At 37.0% G+C, this 18,590-nt stretch overlaps 1 protein-coding gene across 1 annotated transcript in view; it reads right to left on the bottom strand.

Annotated features, from left to right (window-relative positions):
- Positions 1-426: 426 nt before the first annotated feature.
- The window catches only part of STK24 (serine/threonine kinase 24), a 39,564-nt gene continuing 21,400 nt past the window's right edge, over positions 427-18,590 (bottom strand). The window contains exons 4-12 of the mRNA XM_031059550.1: positions 16,994-17,050; positions 13,997-14,105; positions 13,716-13,873; positions 9,163-9,348; positions 8,775-8,920; positions 7,751-7,874; positions 6,790-6,858; positions 5,757-5,893; positions 427-3,440 (exon numbers count right to left, since the gene is read on the bottom strand). Of these exons, the coding sequence (XP_030915410.1) occupies positions 3,404-3,440; positions 5,757-5,893; positions 6,790-6,858; positions 7,751-7,874; positions 8,775-8,920; positions 9,163-9,348; positions 13,716-13,873; positions 13,997-14,105; positions 16,994-17,029 (1,002 nt within the window). The 5' untranslated portion in view covers positions 17,030-17,050 and the 3' untranslated portion in view covers positions 427-3,403. The remainder of the gene's footprint in view (positions 3,441-5,756; positions 5,894-6,789; positions 6,859-7,750; positions 7,875-8,774; positions 8,921-9,162; positions 9,349-13,715; positions 13,874-13,996; positions 14,106-16,993; positions 17,051-18,590) is intronic.

The raw sequence follows: 18,590 nt of genomic DNA on the forward strand, positions 1-18,590 counted from the left end.
CCTACAAACTGGTACCACACAGTTTAAAAAGTAATACAGAACGTGACAGAAAGTAGTGAGAGCTAAAGAAGATACTGTCCAAGTACATTAAAAGCACATTAAGAGGCAGATGATGGGGTGCCAGGCTACAGGAGGATGGGAACTCACACTGAGCCAGCTGCTTTGCAGTGAGGTGCCAACACAGCCAGCCTCACCTTCCCCCTCCACCTGCACCTCTTGCACAGCAGGGGCAGAACACCCCAATTAGAGCATTCCACAAAAATCAGTTTATCTTCTGTTCCCACAAGCTCACACACAATGATGGAGCTGCAAAGGAACCGTGGCATATCATCCTTCAATAAACTGGTCAGCAACTACAAAGTGCAACTACAGGGAAAATTAAGGTAAAAAAATAGATCTGAGAGTTATAAAAAAGCAAGCCTTCAGTTCAAATAACTGATTTTATTGTTTTTAAACAGTGAGTTTATTTACTGCCTAATCATGAAATCCCTGACAAATAAGCAGTTCTACTAATTTAAAGGTTTGCATAAATAGGGATAGCTTGTCATTTAGTATAGTCAAGACTGAATGAAGTACTACCTGCACAGAAAAATCATCAGTGCAACATCGCAACACAGACATGTTTTAAGCATGAAAAAACCTCTCAAAAATATCAATACACTTCTTTTCCTCTGAGAAACTGAGGTGGTGCTTCTTTCAAATGAAGCTCCTCTTCTGTTACCAATATAGACCTGATTTTTAAAGCATCAATACTTTTTAATAGCAAATGATTGTACTTCTACATTCAAGATACAGCACGCTTTTTTTTCAGTGAATCTCAGTTTAAGATAGTCTATATTTAAATAATCTGTATATTACATATAAAAATACACATCTCTACCATAAATGAGGTCTTGTCTTCTTCTAAATGCCCAAGCCTTTTGGCCACCTGCCCACACCACAAGTCTTATTCATCTTAAGCTCTGACACATTGATCAAGCAAATTCTGCCACTATCTACTCAGAGAAGTAACTTCCTCAACATACAGTCCTGGAACACAACTAAAATGCAACTCAAAACACATATATGTAACTTTCCAAATGAGTGTTCAAAGAATCTAGCTTAGAATTTAATTCAACTTGCTGATTGATAAATTCTTGACATTCAAGCCAGCAGCATAAGTTTAACTTCCCCACTAAGTCTCAGAGTTCTGTGCGTCTCCAGTTAAGCTCACTTTAATTTCCAGTCCTTACACTAACAGATGACTAGGGAACCATCTACACTGATCAATTTACATTTCCAGTGCAAACACACCTGTTGATTTCCTTGTGCAGTCACAGCACAGGGATCTATTGAAGGCTGAATGTTCTCATATTGACACATCAACAGGTAAATTTCCATTGCGCTGCATTCTGATGCCCATTTCACAAAAGCACTGCTAAATTTGTTTCCTCAAAAGTGAGCCTATACATAACACTTAAGAGCACACTAAACAACATAATTAAAATATTAATCAAAGTGGAGTTGTAAAACATTGCTCAAACTTTAGCATTGTTCAATTTATTTTAAACTTCCTAAGCCATAAAGGAAACCCATTACCTCATGAGGCTGGCAAATGAGTAATGCCTGAAAGCATGGCCTCAAGATGAACACACACCCACATTTCTTCCAACTGTTGTTCCAACCTGGGCAGAAGTTTATTAGCTCTGTTAGCAAGACAGTGTCCTCTTACTATTAAATTCTTAAATTAATAAATTAAGGCTATTAATATGCATAGACTAAGGGCTACCACGGTGATAGAAGTCCTGGAAGGAGACCTCGCCAGCTTCCACAATGGTTAGAGTACCTGGGTTTCTTGTACCAAGCTAGGCAGATATGCCTGTATTTTAAATGTTAAGCCTTTCTGTTCCAAAGCTCCCATCCATATATATTTTTTTTAAAAAGTAAATATATAAGTTACTTCGCGGTCATGCAAAGCATAAAGTCATCAAATTCCTCATTAAAAGAAGGCAAAAATGCTCTCTTAGCTACTGGAATAAGAAGAACCTGAATATAGTCTTGGTGAAACCAAGGTAAACCTCAGAGTAATACTGTGGGGGGGGGAGGAAAAATAGCAGCTACCTAATCAACTGTGCATACAACTAATGAACTAGTATTACTGTTTCCAAGATCTGTGACACCTGAATTCAGCTATCTAGAAATCCTCACAGGAATAGTGGAAATTTTAAAATTCAGAATTTCAAGAAGGAACTTTTCTCTGAACAGGCAAGCAGCAGGACCCAGCACACAGCACTTGGGCTGTTTCTCAGTCTCTCTGTCCAACATCTATCCATTCTGGTAGAGATGCACAGATCCAGGCAGCGAGACCAAATACTGAATCTATGGATAATTTTTCTTTTATGCCAAAAGACATTTGTTTTAATGATAAAAATAGGCATGATAAAGAAATACTTGCCACTGTCTCAGAATCTACACCTTAAGGAGATATTTCAGAATAAATAAAGGGAACAAAGATTTCCCTGAGCATTTTAACATGTTCAGGTGAAAAAAAAATACTGTGTCTGAATTTCACAAGCTTCACAAATATCTGTTACTAAAACTGAACTATTTCAGAATTTGCATTGGCACAGTTTGAAACTGAAGATATGAAAGAACTCATTCTCTAGGAAAAACAATAATTTAAATTTAAAGCTTTGAGAGACCAGGTGTATGGAATTTAAAACAACTAGAAGTAGTACCATAAACAGAAAGTGATGCTCAGAATATAAGTAAAAAGAAAGAAATGCTAGAGAAGCAGAATAAAATTGTGTCTGTGCTGAGGTACAAATAGAAGGTTCTATAATACAGGATTAACTCTTTCAATGGCAAATACTTCACATACAAAAATCTAACCGAGATTCACTTATCACATAATTCAAACTTTACATGTAATAAAGGCAAGGCAATACTCAGTTATGGCCTGTCAAATGTTTACCCCACTAACATTATCTACAAAAGCACTTTACCATTTTGTACACAGTGATTCCTTATGCACATTGAAAGGCTTTCTTTTAAAAAAGACATTATATACATATCTGTACACAATTCCAACAACCATGCTCCATCTCTCAGTGGAATTCTTAAAGCAAGATACCTGAGGTTTCTCAATATCTTCAATTTCTCTATCACAAACCTAAATATACATTTCAGATTTTACAAAAGGACACCTCCCTGGAATATGTGAATTATTATTTTAAAAAATTATAGCTTTAAGGAGCTGAAAAAGATTGCCTCCATCCAAGAGACTTCATTTTCACTCTTAGAATGTCCTTCCTCCCAAGGACTTTCCAGAGACTGAGAGGCAGAACAGCATTAGGGTGCACGCCTTCAATGCAGACACCATGGGATCTCTGCTGTCTTGGGAAAGCCAGGAAGGAAGAGTATGTCAGTAGGATGAAGAACTTCCTCCAGCTAGGGAATATCTGAAGAGAAAAAGAAATAGTTACTGTTGCAACTTTTAGGAAGGCATTCTACAAGAAGCAGCAATGAAGTGATTCCATTTTATGCTGTTGAAGTTCCGGCCTTTTCCTTACACAATGGGACCCACCACAGCCACCACACCTTAAAGGAAGAGCCATGGAACTGAACAGCCCTGTTAGAGTATCACTGCTTCCTAACAAACAGCAACAAACTGTGCTCAAATGTGTTACTGAGCAGCACTTAATGATGGAAGAACATTTAGTGACTCCAACTTCCTTACTCTGCAAGCTTACATCAAATCTTTTCAAAATATTGCTGGGCCGGACAACTCTATCTCTTGATCTAAGCAGATTCTTAAATCATCCAAAGAAATAAGCACACCTTTAAATCACATTAAGTTCCCAGTAAACTTCACCAAACATCCAAAATCAAAACTGGAGGGGGAAGGTAACTGGATTCACACACATTACTGGGCAGCTATTCTGAGGGTCCCAGTTAATTCATTCAGATAAGCTTACAAAATCCAGTTCTAACCAATCATAAGGGGCAGTGAAAATGTAATCAGAAACTTGTTGTTGAAAACCTATCTTCAGTAATTAGCTAGCAAATTGAGAGGGTATTATACTGAATGACCTAAAGATCTAACAGAGCATACTTCTTGCAGCACTCGAACAAGAAGGAATTATTTTTTTCAGAATTTGACTAGCTCCAAAAAACAGCTTTATCCCCAAGGGAAACCTACTAAGCTATGGAATGATTCAAGCTCATTTTTAGTGGGAGTTCTTGCTATTCATTCTTTCACTCCCTTTCTGGAGTCATTATCCCATACTAGCTGGAATACAATCCCTGAAAAATAGAGACAGTTCACCCAGATATGATCCACTGACATTCTCTATGAATAATTCTTTCTCTCCTAGAAAGAGAATGGAGTGCTTGCCTTCCCTGCTCTAAGACACTATGACCAAGAAAAACAATAACAATCCAAGAAAGCAGAACAGAAGGAAAGCAATGCTAAACAGGTATACAAAGGGTTCTGGAATCTTTCTCACAGGACAAAAATTATGAATGTTGTTGTTGTGACAGAACAAGTAAGATCACTTCCAGCATCCCCAAAAATGCCCGTGTCTTGGCACTGTCTCCACATGGCCACTGTCAGCCTCAATTGCAGCATCAAGTCTTTGAGGTTTCCAGTTCCAGGCAGATCCTGTACCAGACTGATAAAAATACAACACTGAAATATTAGCTGATGAAAGACTGGATTCAATTTTGGAACCCTGAATGGAAACAACTGAGATGGAAGCTCCAGCAGGTCTTTCAAGTCTGCCAGGACCAAATGAGACAGGACAGGACATCTGGCATTAGAAGTAACCTTTGGGCTTCATTCTTAACAGCCCATAAAGCAACAAACATGATTGCTTGCAAGTTTCTTGGCACTGGTTTTTACTGAAGGAGAAAGTGCCAGCCTGGAAATCCTGTGCTTCAACCTCAAAGCCATGAATTCCTAAACTTTACCAAGTTGTGGTCAGAGACAGTGTAAGGGAGACACCTGCTCAGGGTGATCTTTTTCCATGTAGTGGTCTATGATTAATCATTGACATGAGTTTTTTCTAGTACCAAGCAATCCAATCTGGCTGCTGTGAGTTTCACAATAGCTGTGGGCTCCCAGATTCAATGTTATATTTATAGCCTCTTCCAGCAGCAATTCTGAAATTTATACCTCTTATCTTTTCTTGTGCAGCATTTAAAGGAACAGAAAATTGATTATTTGTTCCTAATATATTCCTAAGGAAGGCAGTTAGAAAATCTCATTAAATTTGGCCTTTTGAAGACCAAATATTGGGTTTGGAGGTGTCACCCAAAGGCCATAAAGACTGTCTTTAATGAATGAACAAGGAACCACTGACCATGTGAGTGAGGGAAACACAGACCCAACTGAACAGTCAATTTATCCATGTGGGTAAAAGAACCTAAGAGTGACACAGAGTGTTCTCTGCAACACACACCCAGACAGACACCAAGGAAGTGTGTGTCCCTTACATGAACTGCAAAGTGAAAAGCCTGTCCAGTCTCATTTGACACACAATATGCACACCAACAGGATGGACATGCACATGTGCTATCACCTGAAGCAAGAAATTAGAACTGCTGATACAATTAGGTGTTTTTCCAGTAAGCAAACACAACTGCACAAACTGCAGGCACAAGTGGTTTTCTTCTTCATTAGTAACAAAAATGAATTCTTTCAATTCAACATACACCAATATTTATAGAATCAGATTTGCAGTTTTCTGTAAGCCATGCTGCAATAGCTTCATTACCTCTGAAGCCTCTCCACAAGGTGTGACACCATGGTATCTGCAATGCCTGGACAAGCCTCTTCAGCTAAATAAACTGCCTTCCTCAGTTCTTCTATGGAATCTGTGTTACCACCACACACCTCACTCTTCTCTTTCAGCTGAAAGGAAACCAGGAAGAAATATATTAATGAGATATTAATAAATATTTCTATACACAATATAAGGCAGAAGCTTGTTAGGAAGTGACCATCAGTGTTCACAGTGTCAGCATTTGACTTTCATCATACACCCTCACCTACTGAAGACTTTTTTCAAGCAGAAGTTTGTCTTTACAGTACTCATCAGGACGTCATTCATCTTCACACATCTTCAATCTTCACACATCCTTTTCAGCATGCTCACAGTCAAAAATGACAACAAAGTATCCCAAAGAAAAAAAAGCAGTATTTACCCATAGCTGTTTGGTTTCAGGATGTTCTTCCTATACTTTAGTATCCATACTTACACACCTATAGTTTATACATATACACTGCAGTCATTTTATCAACTTTTTAAAATAATTGTATCTTCATAAATTCTTCTCTTATCCTTCATATATTCTTTTTCAAAGTTGTTTTTAAGTATTTGGGGGGAAGAGTATAAAAAATATAAAACTCAGAATGGGAACAAAATATAGTTTTCTACACTGAAATTCAAAAGTGAAATTCTTGATGATCTGGTCCACAACTGTATCTTGGAACAGATCTTGAAATTTATAGTAAGATAAATACATAAAGTAGTGTCAAAAATAGAATGCTGCAACCCAAACATTTACACACCCTTTTCTTGTCATGTTCATTGCTTTAGGCCAGCATGGCTGATGTTACTACCATGCATATCAAGCATTGTTAGGAACAAAATACAGATCTCAGAAGCAGACATACCCAAGGCACAGCTAACATGTAACACAGCAAGTTCAAAATGGGTAGTAGCAACCTTAGGTGTCATTCATTATATTTTTCAATTTTTATTCAGATAAACCTTGGAATTGTTAAGTTTTAAAGCTATAACTTACCTCTGCAAATAAAGGGGATATAATTGTAGACAGGCATTGGGATAGAGGCCTCTTTGGGATATCCTTTTCCTTTAAAGAAAAAAAAAAATCTGACCAATTTTATTTTTGAAAAAAAGCATCCTCATTGTATGCTAATTAAAGACAAAATGTAGTTCCAACATGCTACACTTTATGAAAGCTCTGTTTCCATATATGGAAAATGTTCTACAACATACTATTCCAATGCACTGTGGAAAATAGAGGCTGAATTAAAATTTGAGACTGCAGCACCTCAAATACACGCAAGCTCAAAATTAGAAGGGGAAAAAAAAAACCACAAACCAAACCCACCAAACTCTCACAATCCTACTGACCATTAACTAAGTCACAGACATGCTGATATTTACTAGGTTTATCCTGTATGACACAATATTTTTCTTGTATTTCTCCAGAATTTTCAGAGTCAGCAAAGCAACAACCTGCTCTGACCACACTGCTTGCAGAAAATACAATGAAGCAGTTCCTAAACATCCCTTATTCTGGGTTGCTTGGGTTTGGATTTTTTTTTTTTTGGACCCATTCTGTTCTTTGTTATATTTTTAGTCTTTTTCCTTAAAAGACCAAAATACCTTCTCCAAAACTCCAGCCTAGATTTGCACTGTACTGGTTTTAGTTTACTATACAGAATGAGATTTTAAAAATACAATATTGCCTGGTCTTCCTCCAGTGGTTTTATTTCAAACTAGAGAAATATCTTGGTACGTATTTTGTCAACTACAAAAAAGGACACATTAAAAGAATGCCCAAAATTCAAGGCTTACTCAGAAAGTTTTGTGAAAGGCAACTGTAGAAAACACATTTTTAGCAAAAGTACTGGAAGTTTCACAATATAAATGCTTTTAAAGGCGTAAAATAAAATCACCCCACTAAATTATTAAAGCAGAATTATCTCCTTGTATTATGAAGTCAATATTTTGAGCACCTTATTTCTTTGCAACTCCAAAGGCTGGGCTGCTCCATTCTCTAGATTCTTGGGGTCTTTTTCTCTTATTGTAAAGATCCACTCTTCTGAGTCACTCCCACCTGAAGCCTGACCATCTGCTTCACTTCAAGGGAAAGGAAAAAAAATAAATCAATTTTTATTACCTACACCTTACTGCCATTGTTCATTAAATGTACACACTAAATAGAAAAACTCAGTAAAGAAGTAAAGACCAAGATCAGGATTCTATTGTGCAGGCCACTACATATAAAGACAAGTATGAAAATTAAGGTAACTTTTTTTTTGGGGTAAATTAAAAATTTAAACCAAGATACTTCACCAGATTCAAGGAAGTGAAGCATTACAGATTGAAAACATTTTCCCAAGTCATATTAACAAGTTACATGAAGTGTTTTATTGCTATCTGAAAACTGGCTTTAGCAGAGTACCTCAACTCATTAGAAAAAGGGGATAAAATTAGAAAACTAAATTCACTTTTCTTGCCTAGAAAATTAGCTAAGACACTGGAACTGTGATCACTAGAAGGCATGAAGCCATTAATACTGTAAAGAAATAAACAGCTGTAATGTCACCCAAGAAATAACCTGATGCTTGCCATTAGCATGCAGCCTGGAATTGTAGAATAGTTGTGTTTTCTTTACTATGAGGTATTAAATCCATTTGTGAATAAGTTGTGGCAATCTCTTCACTTGAACCTCATTTGCACAGTGTTACTTGGCTGTGCAGCTTGAGACCTTCTGGCTGCAGAACAGCTGGCCTCATATCTAGGAAGAACCCTGGACTCTACATAAAAAAGAAGGTAGCACAGAATATGGGCCAGGAGAGATTTTCCTCAGTGACTGTTACTTGTATGAAATTGCTGCCAATACTAAAATTGAGATTGCATTCACTTAGCAAGGCCACTAAGCTGAAAAGCTGCAAATAACTGAATACAGCAATACATGTGCTAAAAATAACTCCTTGGCTTCTAAAGGAGGATATCTTATAGACTCCTCAAACTTACGTATCCGAGTCATCAGAACTGGAGTCGTCATGACTTTGCTCAGACTTCCATCTCTTATGCCTGTCAATGAGGTCAGCCAAGTAAGATGTTTTCTTGGAGTTTCGTAAAATGAACTTGTGTTTTAAAAGTTCTTTTGCGGTAGGTCTCTTAAAAGGAAAAAAGAGAGAGTTGAGGTTTTTTTAACCGTGTTAAAGTGTTGAGTGACTCACTACAAAAACAAATCCAGAGTTTAGTCTTGATACAAATGAGACTTTAAATATATACAGTATCTAAAAATATACCTGTCACTTATGTCATACCACATTAGAGAAGCTGAATGACACTTACTCATGCAATTCACATAAAGCAGTCAAGTTCTCTACTACACACTGACAAACATGAAACTCACAAAGCTTGGGTCCTTGTTTAAGCAGGCCTCGACAAATTCTTTGAGGGATTTACTGAAGTTTCCTTCCAGCGTTGGTGGATTGTTCTTAGGAATGAGGAACAAAACTTTCATTGGATGTAATTCTGAATGAGGTGGCTCTCCTTTTGCAAGTTCTATGGCTGTTATGCCTAATGACCAGATATCTGCCTGTAAGAAAGAATGCTTTTAAGATTAGGTTGGAGAAAGAAAAGAAAAGAAAAGAAAGTGTTGGCTTGCTGCTCTAGGTTAACCAGCAACACACATCTGCTTGCTCACACCGTCCCCTGGTGGAATGGGGGAGGAAGAGAATTTGAAGAGTAACAGGAGAAAACTTCTGGGTTATGAACAGTTTAATAATTGAAATAAAATAACAATAATTATAAATTATAATGGAAAAGAAAATAAAGAGAGAGAACTAACACCCAAGAAAGGCAAGTGATGTAAGTGCAAACAGCTGTTCTCCACCAACAGGAAGATGCTCAGCCAGTCCCAGAGCAGCAGGGACTTCCCCCTGGTTTTATTGCTGAGCATGAGGCTGTATGGTGTGGAATATCCCTCTGGTCAGCTGGGATCAACTGTGCTGGCTGAGTCCTCTCCCAGCTCCTTGTGCACCCCCAGCCTGCTCAGTGGTGGGTGAAAAGCAGGAGAAGCCTTGACTCTGTGCAAGGGCTGGTCAGTAATCAGGAAATCATCCCTGAGTTGTCAACACTTGCAGCACACACTCAAAACACAGCCACATACCAGATAAGAAGAAAATTAATTTTACCCCAGTCACAACCATCACACTTTTAAAGGTAGATTTTTAAACTTTACTGTAAATAACTTAATGTGTAAATTGGTTTTGTTACCATTGTTTTATGCGATTAGCCCCATAGCCCAAGTAAACAGAGTTTCTTGGTTGTCTCCACTCTTCAGTATAAAACAGTTATACTAAGTAGAGTTTAGTTTTTTTTAAATCAATCCTACTACACCAAAAAGCAATGGCAGAGTTGTTATAAACTAGGATTTTATCTACCATATTCAAGTACACTCTGTAAATATGGGGTAAGTCTAAAATATTTACGTAAAGTGTTTTAACTTGCACAAGATTTTTCCTCAACATAAATTAGCTAGTACAACCATCAGAAATTTAATACATTAGAATATAACTTCCCTGGAGTTTAACACTGGTTTTATTTATCATTCTTATTCACAGACTAGAGAAATGCAGTCTTGAACAGTAATATTCAGCTTTTTGGTCCAAGTAGCCTCTAAAAGTTTTCACCATCAAAATGTGCTACTCTTTCTAGGGAATGCTGTCTCCCTTGATACAAATCCTATTGCAAATCTGCCTGAAGTAATATGAAATAATGCATTATAATTCTCTTATGTTTTGCTGAAATCACAAACCCAAAAGTCAAGAGAACGGATAATAAACCTGTCAGAAAGGTAAAAGAAAAAATTTTTCACAGAAATGTCTGTTCCAAGGACAAGATACCAATTAAAATATTTATGTTTGGTTTTTTCCTGTTTCTTTTTAAGTGAAAGCAGAACAAAGACTTGTTCTCAGGAAAACAGGAAAGATCTGACATGAGCTGTCTGGTTTTACTCCCAAACAGAGCAGTAGGAATTTTGCTATGCTGTAAACAGATCTATTTCCAGGGACTGGACAGAGCAGAGATTTCATTCATCACTGCTGTCTTTATGATGTACCCCTGTACCCCACCTGTGTCACCCCTGTGGATTCTCATGGTTATCTTTGACAGACTTGCACACATCCATTCCACTATCACAGCCGCAGTGCCTGGCCCAAAACAAGCTCCTCCTTCCTTGTTCAGACAGTATCCTACTGTTAAGAGCTTAGTTACTTAATTTTGCAAGTAAGAATGAAAAAAAAAAAATCAGAGTCAATTAGCATACCATTGAATTTATGAAATGCCATTTTGTTAGCCCATGTTACAGAACAGTTCCTGAGCACAAAGAATTACATAAGCACATGAGCCCTAAGTTTCATTTATCTTAATAAGAGCATTATCAGCTAAGCTCTCCTCAAGCCTAATTATGAGTAATTTCCCTCTAGCAGGAAAGTTTTTCTTGGTTACAAAAGAAAAATGTCACCTGTGAAGATGAGTCTTCATGTCAACAACTGAGTATTATTATTTCAAATTTATTCAGAATTTCAGTTTCTCAACAGTGAAGTGTTAAAGCCACATAAATGGATACTTTTCCTCTGCCAGACTTTCAGTCACAGGTTTATATTTGTATATACACATGCTCCACATCAGATTTACATGTGTATGAGTACACAAACATCTACCTGCACACACATATATGTATATAAATACTTCCTTTTTTCCTCATGTACTTATAACTGTACTGCTAGTGACCTTCCTCTACAAAAATTAACAAAAAAGTGCAACAAACCATGTCTGGTCTAGTCATGCACACTAGACTCTTTGAAGTACCAGATGGGTTTTGGAAACTCATCATCAAAAATAACTCACCCCATATTCCTCTGGAATCATATCCTCCCCTTTCACAGATACGAAAGGAAGTACCAATTGCACATGTATCCAATTAGGCATTTCTAGGATGGACTTGACTGTGACAGTGAAACCCCAGAACAAGCACAAATAGTTCTCCAAATGGAGAGGGATAAGCATGACCTCAGGATGTGGTGGCACCCCATTCACAAGCTGTAATTTTTAAAGTTTCAAAACTTGAACAGAAATTCTTCTTCCAAGTTCAGATGACAGTCACCAATTCACTGGTAACTACTATTTACTGCAATATTGCCATATGCCTTTCCTCTTCTAATCTAATGAGTAAAATTCAGTCTGGCTTTGAAGTTCTTGTAAGTCAAAGAAACAGGCCATGTGCAAAAGACACTTTCAAATTAAATATCTATTTTTTACAGTACAAGTTTTATAGTAGAAAGAACAAAGAACGAGATATATGAAAAATGAAGCATGTTAAGAAAACATGTTTTCAGATAAGACAGGAAGCAAAGGAAGAAGCAGAAGCATGGCCAAAACCTAGAGCCCTTTCAAGCTTTTATTGGGAATGCCTCATCAAGTATCCAAGACTCTTATGTCCATGTGACATTGCAGAATGAAACAGCCAGAATGGACAATGTAAGAGCTGAATCATACTTTGCCCAAGTGATGATCATTCCCAGGAGCCAAACCTCAAAAAAAACCCAAAAAACCCCAAACCCAACCAACCAAAACCAAAACAAATTAACTAACTAAAAATCCCCCACAAAAACACACAAAGGGAAAAAACCACAACCACCATTCAAAAAATGTTTACCCAATTTTAAATTGGGATTTTGGGGTTATTTAAGCTTCTACAGGCTCTACAGTGTTTTGCTTGCTATAGGCTCTTTACAGAAAGATATCAAATAGGGAATTAAGCAATAGTACAGCCTAGACCAGAATCAGCCTTGGCAAATGGAAAGAATCATCCCAACCTGTCCCACTGCATGGAAATACGGCCAATCAACAAATCCCTACAGGAAAATCAGAGGAAATGGGCAAGGAAGATGAGTTCAGGGAAGAACATAAGGAAATACTGGTAATTATAATAAAGAAAGCTGATCTTAACACAAACTGGGCTTGAGGGTGACCTTTGTTTCACACCTGCAGCTGCAGCAGTGGGCTGGGCAAAAAGCCTTTCCCGATACATGGGTGTCCTGCTGAGCTAGCCAGGCCATGTGGGGCAGGGAGAAGGCAGGGGCAGCAAAGAGTTGTATATGTACCTCAAACAAACAGAAGCAAAAAAACCCAAGTAACCAGCACAAAGAACTCTGAAAAAAGCAAGAGGGTTGAGCTGCCTCTAATGGGCATATTCCTTCCGGGCAAGCAGGGACACACAGTGCCATGCTGGTGAGAATACAGAGAACAGTAATGGAATCACATTTCTATTGTCACCCAAGTATGTATTACGATTGATATATTGTGCTTGTCTTGAGATTCCAGTATGCTGATGTGCCACTCTGCTAGATCAAAATCCTGTATATAGATAAATTTGGCATTTAATATTAACACCTCCCAAATGGCAAATCTGAAAGAATATGGTCAGAGCAGCATATCTTGCCAGAAATGAGTAACAGCCCCTTCAAACAACACTTCCGCATCCACCAAATCCATATTCTTCAACTGTGTTGCTGGCTATTTTTTTCTAAAAGCAAGAGGAAGAATATTAACATTTTGAATATATTTGCACTCTTCTACTTTTTCTAAATATCTGCACTCTTCTACTTTTAAAACAGCCAAAAATACTCATCAATAGAGTGGGAAAAAAGGTGATGGAATGCACTCGTGAATACTGTATCATTTTTTGCCATCTGGATTGTCTTAATAAACTAGGAAACTTAAACTTTAGATACAAATTAGGAAATCTTTCCTCACCAACAGCTTTTAGCTGCTAGGTGTCACTGGAACACATCCTCATGTAGACACAGCCAAAGTTATTAGCTGCATTCTGAAGACCAACTTATGCAATTCAATTTAGAAAACGGAAGGTCTCATTAGTTATGCCTTGAAGTACCTCACCTTTGAATCATACGCTGATTGCTTTATTACTTCAGGTGCCATCCAAAACGGTGTTCCCACAAAGGTATTCCTCTTTATCTGTGTATCTGTTAGCTGCCCAGCTACTCCAAAATCTGCCAGTTTTACTTCTCCTTGTTCAGACAGCAATACATTAGCAGCTGGAATAAAGAGAAATACCAGAAATTAAGATATGTGACACCATTTGACAATGTAAGGGTGCTCATACAGGTTTGCATGAGTTCTTCTGATATTCTTTCATCACAAATAATAAAACACTTTACCTTTAATATCTCTGTGGATTTTCTTTTCCGAATGCAAGTAATCGAGTCCTTTGAGTATCTCCCTCAATATTGTAGCAATCTGAGTTTCATCAAGAGAGCCAGGCTCTAACTAGGAGATGCAAGAAATGTTTAAGTATGTATAAAAAAAGGACAAACAGAGAACAGAAATAACACTGTGACTACAAAAAGAAAGTACTCCTTCTGTCAGCCCTCAAAACTTCCAATTTTCTAACTTCATAATGTGAGACAAAACAAAATACTCTTTTTTAAAATACATAGTTCTAAACTAAACGGCTTAATGAGCAATAGGCAAAGAAATAATTTATTTTAAATATTATGTAAAATTTGTTAAAGGTGCCATAGAGACAGACCCTCAGGTTATTGCTTTGTGGTCAGGTATGGTGGTCAGATATACTATGCCTTTGAAAAGCATCTGATTGTTAACATTACACTGAACTTGGATGTGCAGCTCCACAGACCCTATGTGGACCCAAATCTCAAAGCCTGAGCAAGAAGCTAAGACATTCAAGGTACTACATCCATCAGTCTATGACTACGTACTGCACTGCACTGGACTTTGAGAAACTCTCTAAAACTCAATTCAAACTGACAGACTGAGAGAACATTAAAATTTTTCAAGTAATACTGGAAATATAAATCTGCTAATTGTTAAAAGATTCCAAGTAATTTTTCTTATGAGAAGAATCAGTAACATTATATGATCCCAAAGTTCTTTACATGTGATATGAAGTCTAAAAGTGAGAATAACAGAGGAAAGGTCACTACCCAGAGAGACAGTAAGGGCATCTTAAACCCTGTCCTTAAACAATAAGGGCATCTCCAGGGAGACTTTCGTGTCCAACAGTTAATATTGGAAATATTTCACTATTCTAGTTTACCCCACAATAGCACTCACTGAATGCAAAATCATAAAGTTGTACCTCTAAAGCTTCATTCTGTGAGAAGGAAAGCATTCCAGATAAGGATTTTCAGATAAAAATAAAAAATAGTACATCCCTCAGAAATCCTCATGCATAGCAACAGAGGTAATATTTCATGTGACAATGCATTTGCTTTATCTTTGCAGCTTTAGTTATAATCTCATTTGCTTTTCCTTAGCTCTGCTAGTACCCACAATATTACCACTACCTGAAACTCACTAAGACATTCTCAAAGCTTTGCTCCAGCCAGGCTGTGAGCATCAGTTTGAGACGTGGTAACATGACACAGCACATCTAATGGGGAAAAACCTCTTATGTCAGCTTCAGCTCACCATAGTGAGGAGGAATTACTGAAAACTGAACAATTCCGAGAAGACTGGCACTTGTACCTGGGTCACAATTTGAACTATACTCCAAGTTTGACCAAAAATGTACATGCAGTTGCATTATATGTACTTTTTCTTGTGAGGCAGGACTTTGAAATCATCCAGTGCATATTCAAGTACAGAAAACACCAAGCTAGAATGACATGTGTGCACTCTGAACATAGAATTCCAGGATCTCGGTAATCCTTGCCTCGAGTACGAAAATGTGGCAAAGCATGCCAGGTTCTAGTTGAGAACCATAATGTGCATCTTAGAACTAGGAGAACGTGCAGCAGAACACAAATTGAAAATTAATGAAGCACACAAAAGGTGCTTAACAGACACTTACAGGATGATTTCAGTTCTGGGGTGAAATTTCTTCAATAACATTTTAAGATGTGAACAAGTACTTTCAACTATTTCTAGGCAACAAACTTAGAGAATAAACACACAGTCATCACACAAGTGAAATTTGTGAGATTTTAAAAAAAGAAGAAAATATGGTAACATGTGTTTTCATTCTTCTCTTTTATACCTATACAAAGAAAGTAATAGTTAATTTATAAAAGCAAACCCAATTTCTAATTGCTCTTCTGTCTGGAAGAAAAAAGTGATCACAACAATAAATACACATTTTTTTATCATATCTTTATGGGGAACTTCATGAATTTTTACACAGCCACAGAACTCCTAACAGATATGGAAGCTAAAGGTATAAATGGGTTAAAAAATACACAACTGCAAGAAGCCCACATTTAATATCCACTCCTGTTCTGAATGTCACCAGAGGAATCCCTTCACAGTGACCTTGTTCCTTTTGCTCTTTCCTCAAGCATTTATCAGTTATCCTATCTGACAACTGCAAACTCTGCCACAAAGACATTCTGCCTCAGTTTGGGTAACAATTTTCACATACTTAAAACATGCATTATTATTTCTATAATAGTGTTTTTAAATCCACAGTGAACATAAGGAGGTGTGTCATATGGGAGGGGGCCTAGGTGCTTTTTAATAGCTGAAGTGAGTGTCAGCATCCAGTTACAGAAAATATGATCTGCACTGACCCCTCTGAATTCCAATTCAAACCTGGCTACTCCATCCCAGGTGCAGAATGAGGCTCTTGCTTCTGTTAAATTTCATACCCTTGATGATTGCACAGCCCTTTGGTCCATCCAGGGCTCCTTGCAAGGCCTCTCTACCCTCCATGGAGTCCAGAGCTTCTTCTGTTTCTTTGAAATATTATTTTTAATACCAGCCTAAATTGTATTGCTGTCTGTTTAGGCTTCAGAAAGACTTCAAACAAGGAACCTTTTGTTTATTTGTTTGGGGAAGGGGGTGGTGAGGAAGATACATTAAAATGTATAAACTTGTATAAGAGTTGTGGCGGCAGAATTAAGAGATGCAAAAAACAATTTTCAGGCACTAGTGCTCTCTGGCTGACTGAAGATTAGCATTCTAAGATGTTTATATCCTGCTTCCAATATTATGTTGCTTAGTTCCCTTCTATTTACACAAATAATCAGTCATGCCTCATGGAAAATAACATTTTTCTGGCATTGACAAATACTTTTATCCTTTCCTGAAAGTGAACATTGCCACAGTCAAGTGATCTATTATAGTTTCCAGAATTATAAGATAGGAATATAATTATGTGAAGTAAAGTAACAAAAAAACATGCATAATTTACTTACTAGATCAAGGGCAGAGCCTCCACCCAGATATTCCATTATTATCCATAATTTTGTATCCTGTAAAATAAAAAACCAAAAAATGTATTAAGGTTAAAAAAAAACAGAAAGAAATAATAACTTAAATTAATGGGACTTGTCACATTCTTTTTGATGAAGAAATTACCTGTAGTTTTGAAACACCACTAACATTTAGTTGTTCTTCAAAAATATCTCTGGATTATTTACTCAAGAGTGTGTGCATGGAGGAGAATGCATTTTAATTTTAAAATTCCAATTATGGACATTCCAAATATCAAACAGTGTTACATATAACATATTTCCTTTCCTTAGAAAATATTATCTCGATTTTGTTGATCATCTTTATTTGTGCAGATATCTCAAAATATTTTCTTTAGTAAGCTTGACTCCTGTCTAGTTTAAATTGAAATAGGATTTATTCTTCATTTTTCTGCATTGTTTCATTTTCTTGAACAGTAAGTAGGTTTTCTCCACTAATGCTTATGCATCTGATACATGGTATAGAATCTTTGCACAGTTTTGTTCAAAAAAGAAGAAGCAAAGTAGTAACGAAGATTGTTTAAGATGACTATAACAACTTACTAGCTCCAGCGAGTAAAAGAAAAGCTAACAACAACATCAAGCTGCTATATTCCTAAAGAAAACCTTGGTATATATTACAGGACTGTTTAACACAAGATATACAACACAGTGTGAAAAGAAGGAGACTGGACCCAATAATTTCTTTCCACTGTTAGCAGCATCTTTTTCCCAAATACACTAAGAGAAGCAGTTAGCCCAGCTTTTCGTTGCAGTACCAGCCCTAAAACACACAACAAAGCAAAGCCACAAATCAACTACATAGGTATTCAAACGAAATTGCTGCACAAAACACACTGCTGGTTTAGTTTTTATGATTATCAAGTTATTTTACACTTTGTTAGTTTCACCTCTACAGTATGTACCAAACTTTCACAAGACCTCTACTATAATAATACAGATATTTCTCAGAGCAAAGAGTGCATAAATAGCAACAATATTCATTTACTTTATCCGACAGAATAAAACTTCATGTAAAAATAATGGCTCACAGCCAGGACATCTGACTCTGAATTCTCATCTGTAAGCATGGATCCAAATTTTTAGAGAACTGGTAAATGTATTGCAGGACATAACTTCATCTAAATCCTCTGAAGGATTAAAATTTTAGCCCTTAGGACTCACTTAAGTCTTCCAGTCATTATTATATTTGTACTTCATTGCATCCACCCCCTCTCTGGGCTCCTGCTGTAGGTAAATGTGCATTTTTCCTACCTCCAGTTACACATACCGTACTATTTTTAGATAAGACCCTGGATTAGGGTTCCTTCTTCATCCACTATTTTTAACACAGAGATTCAGCTAAATTTAGATACCTTTCTTCAAGAATCCACTCATGCTATTTGACAAACACAGTCTTGTTAAAAATATTTCAAGAGAGCCAGAACACGAATTTTAGGAAAAAAGAGTAATTAAAAAATATAATCTAGCTCAGTACTGAGAGACAACATCCTGATAGTGCTTACGTTCTTGCAGACACCACAAATATTCCAAGAACTGT

Source organism: Geospiza fortis, unplaced genomic scaffold (genome assembly GCF_000277835.1).
Source record: "Geospiza fortis unplaced genomic scaffold, GeoFor_1.0 scaffold84, whole genome shotgun sequence".
Lineage (NCBI taxonomy): Eukaryota > Metazoa > Chordata > Aves > Passeriformes > Thraupidae > Geospiza > Geospiza fortis.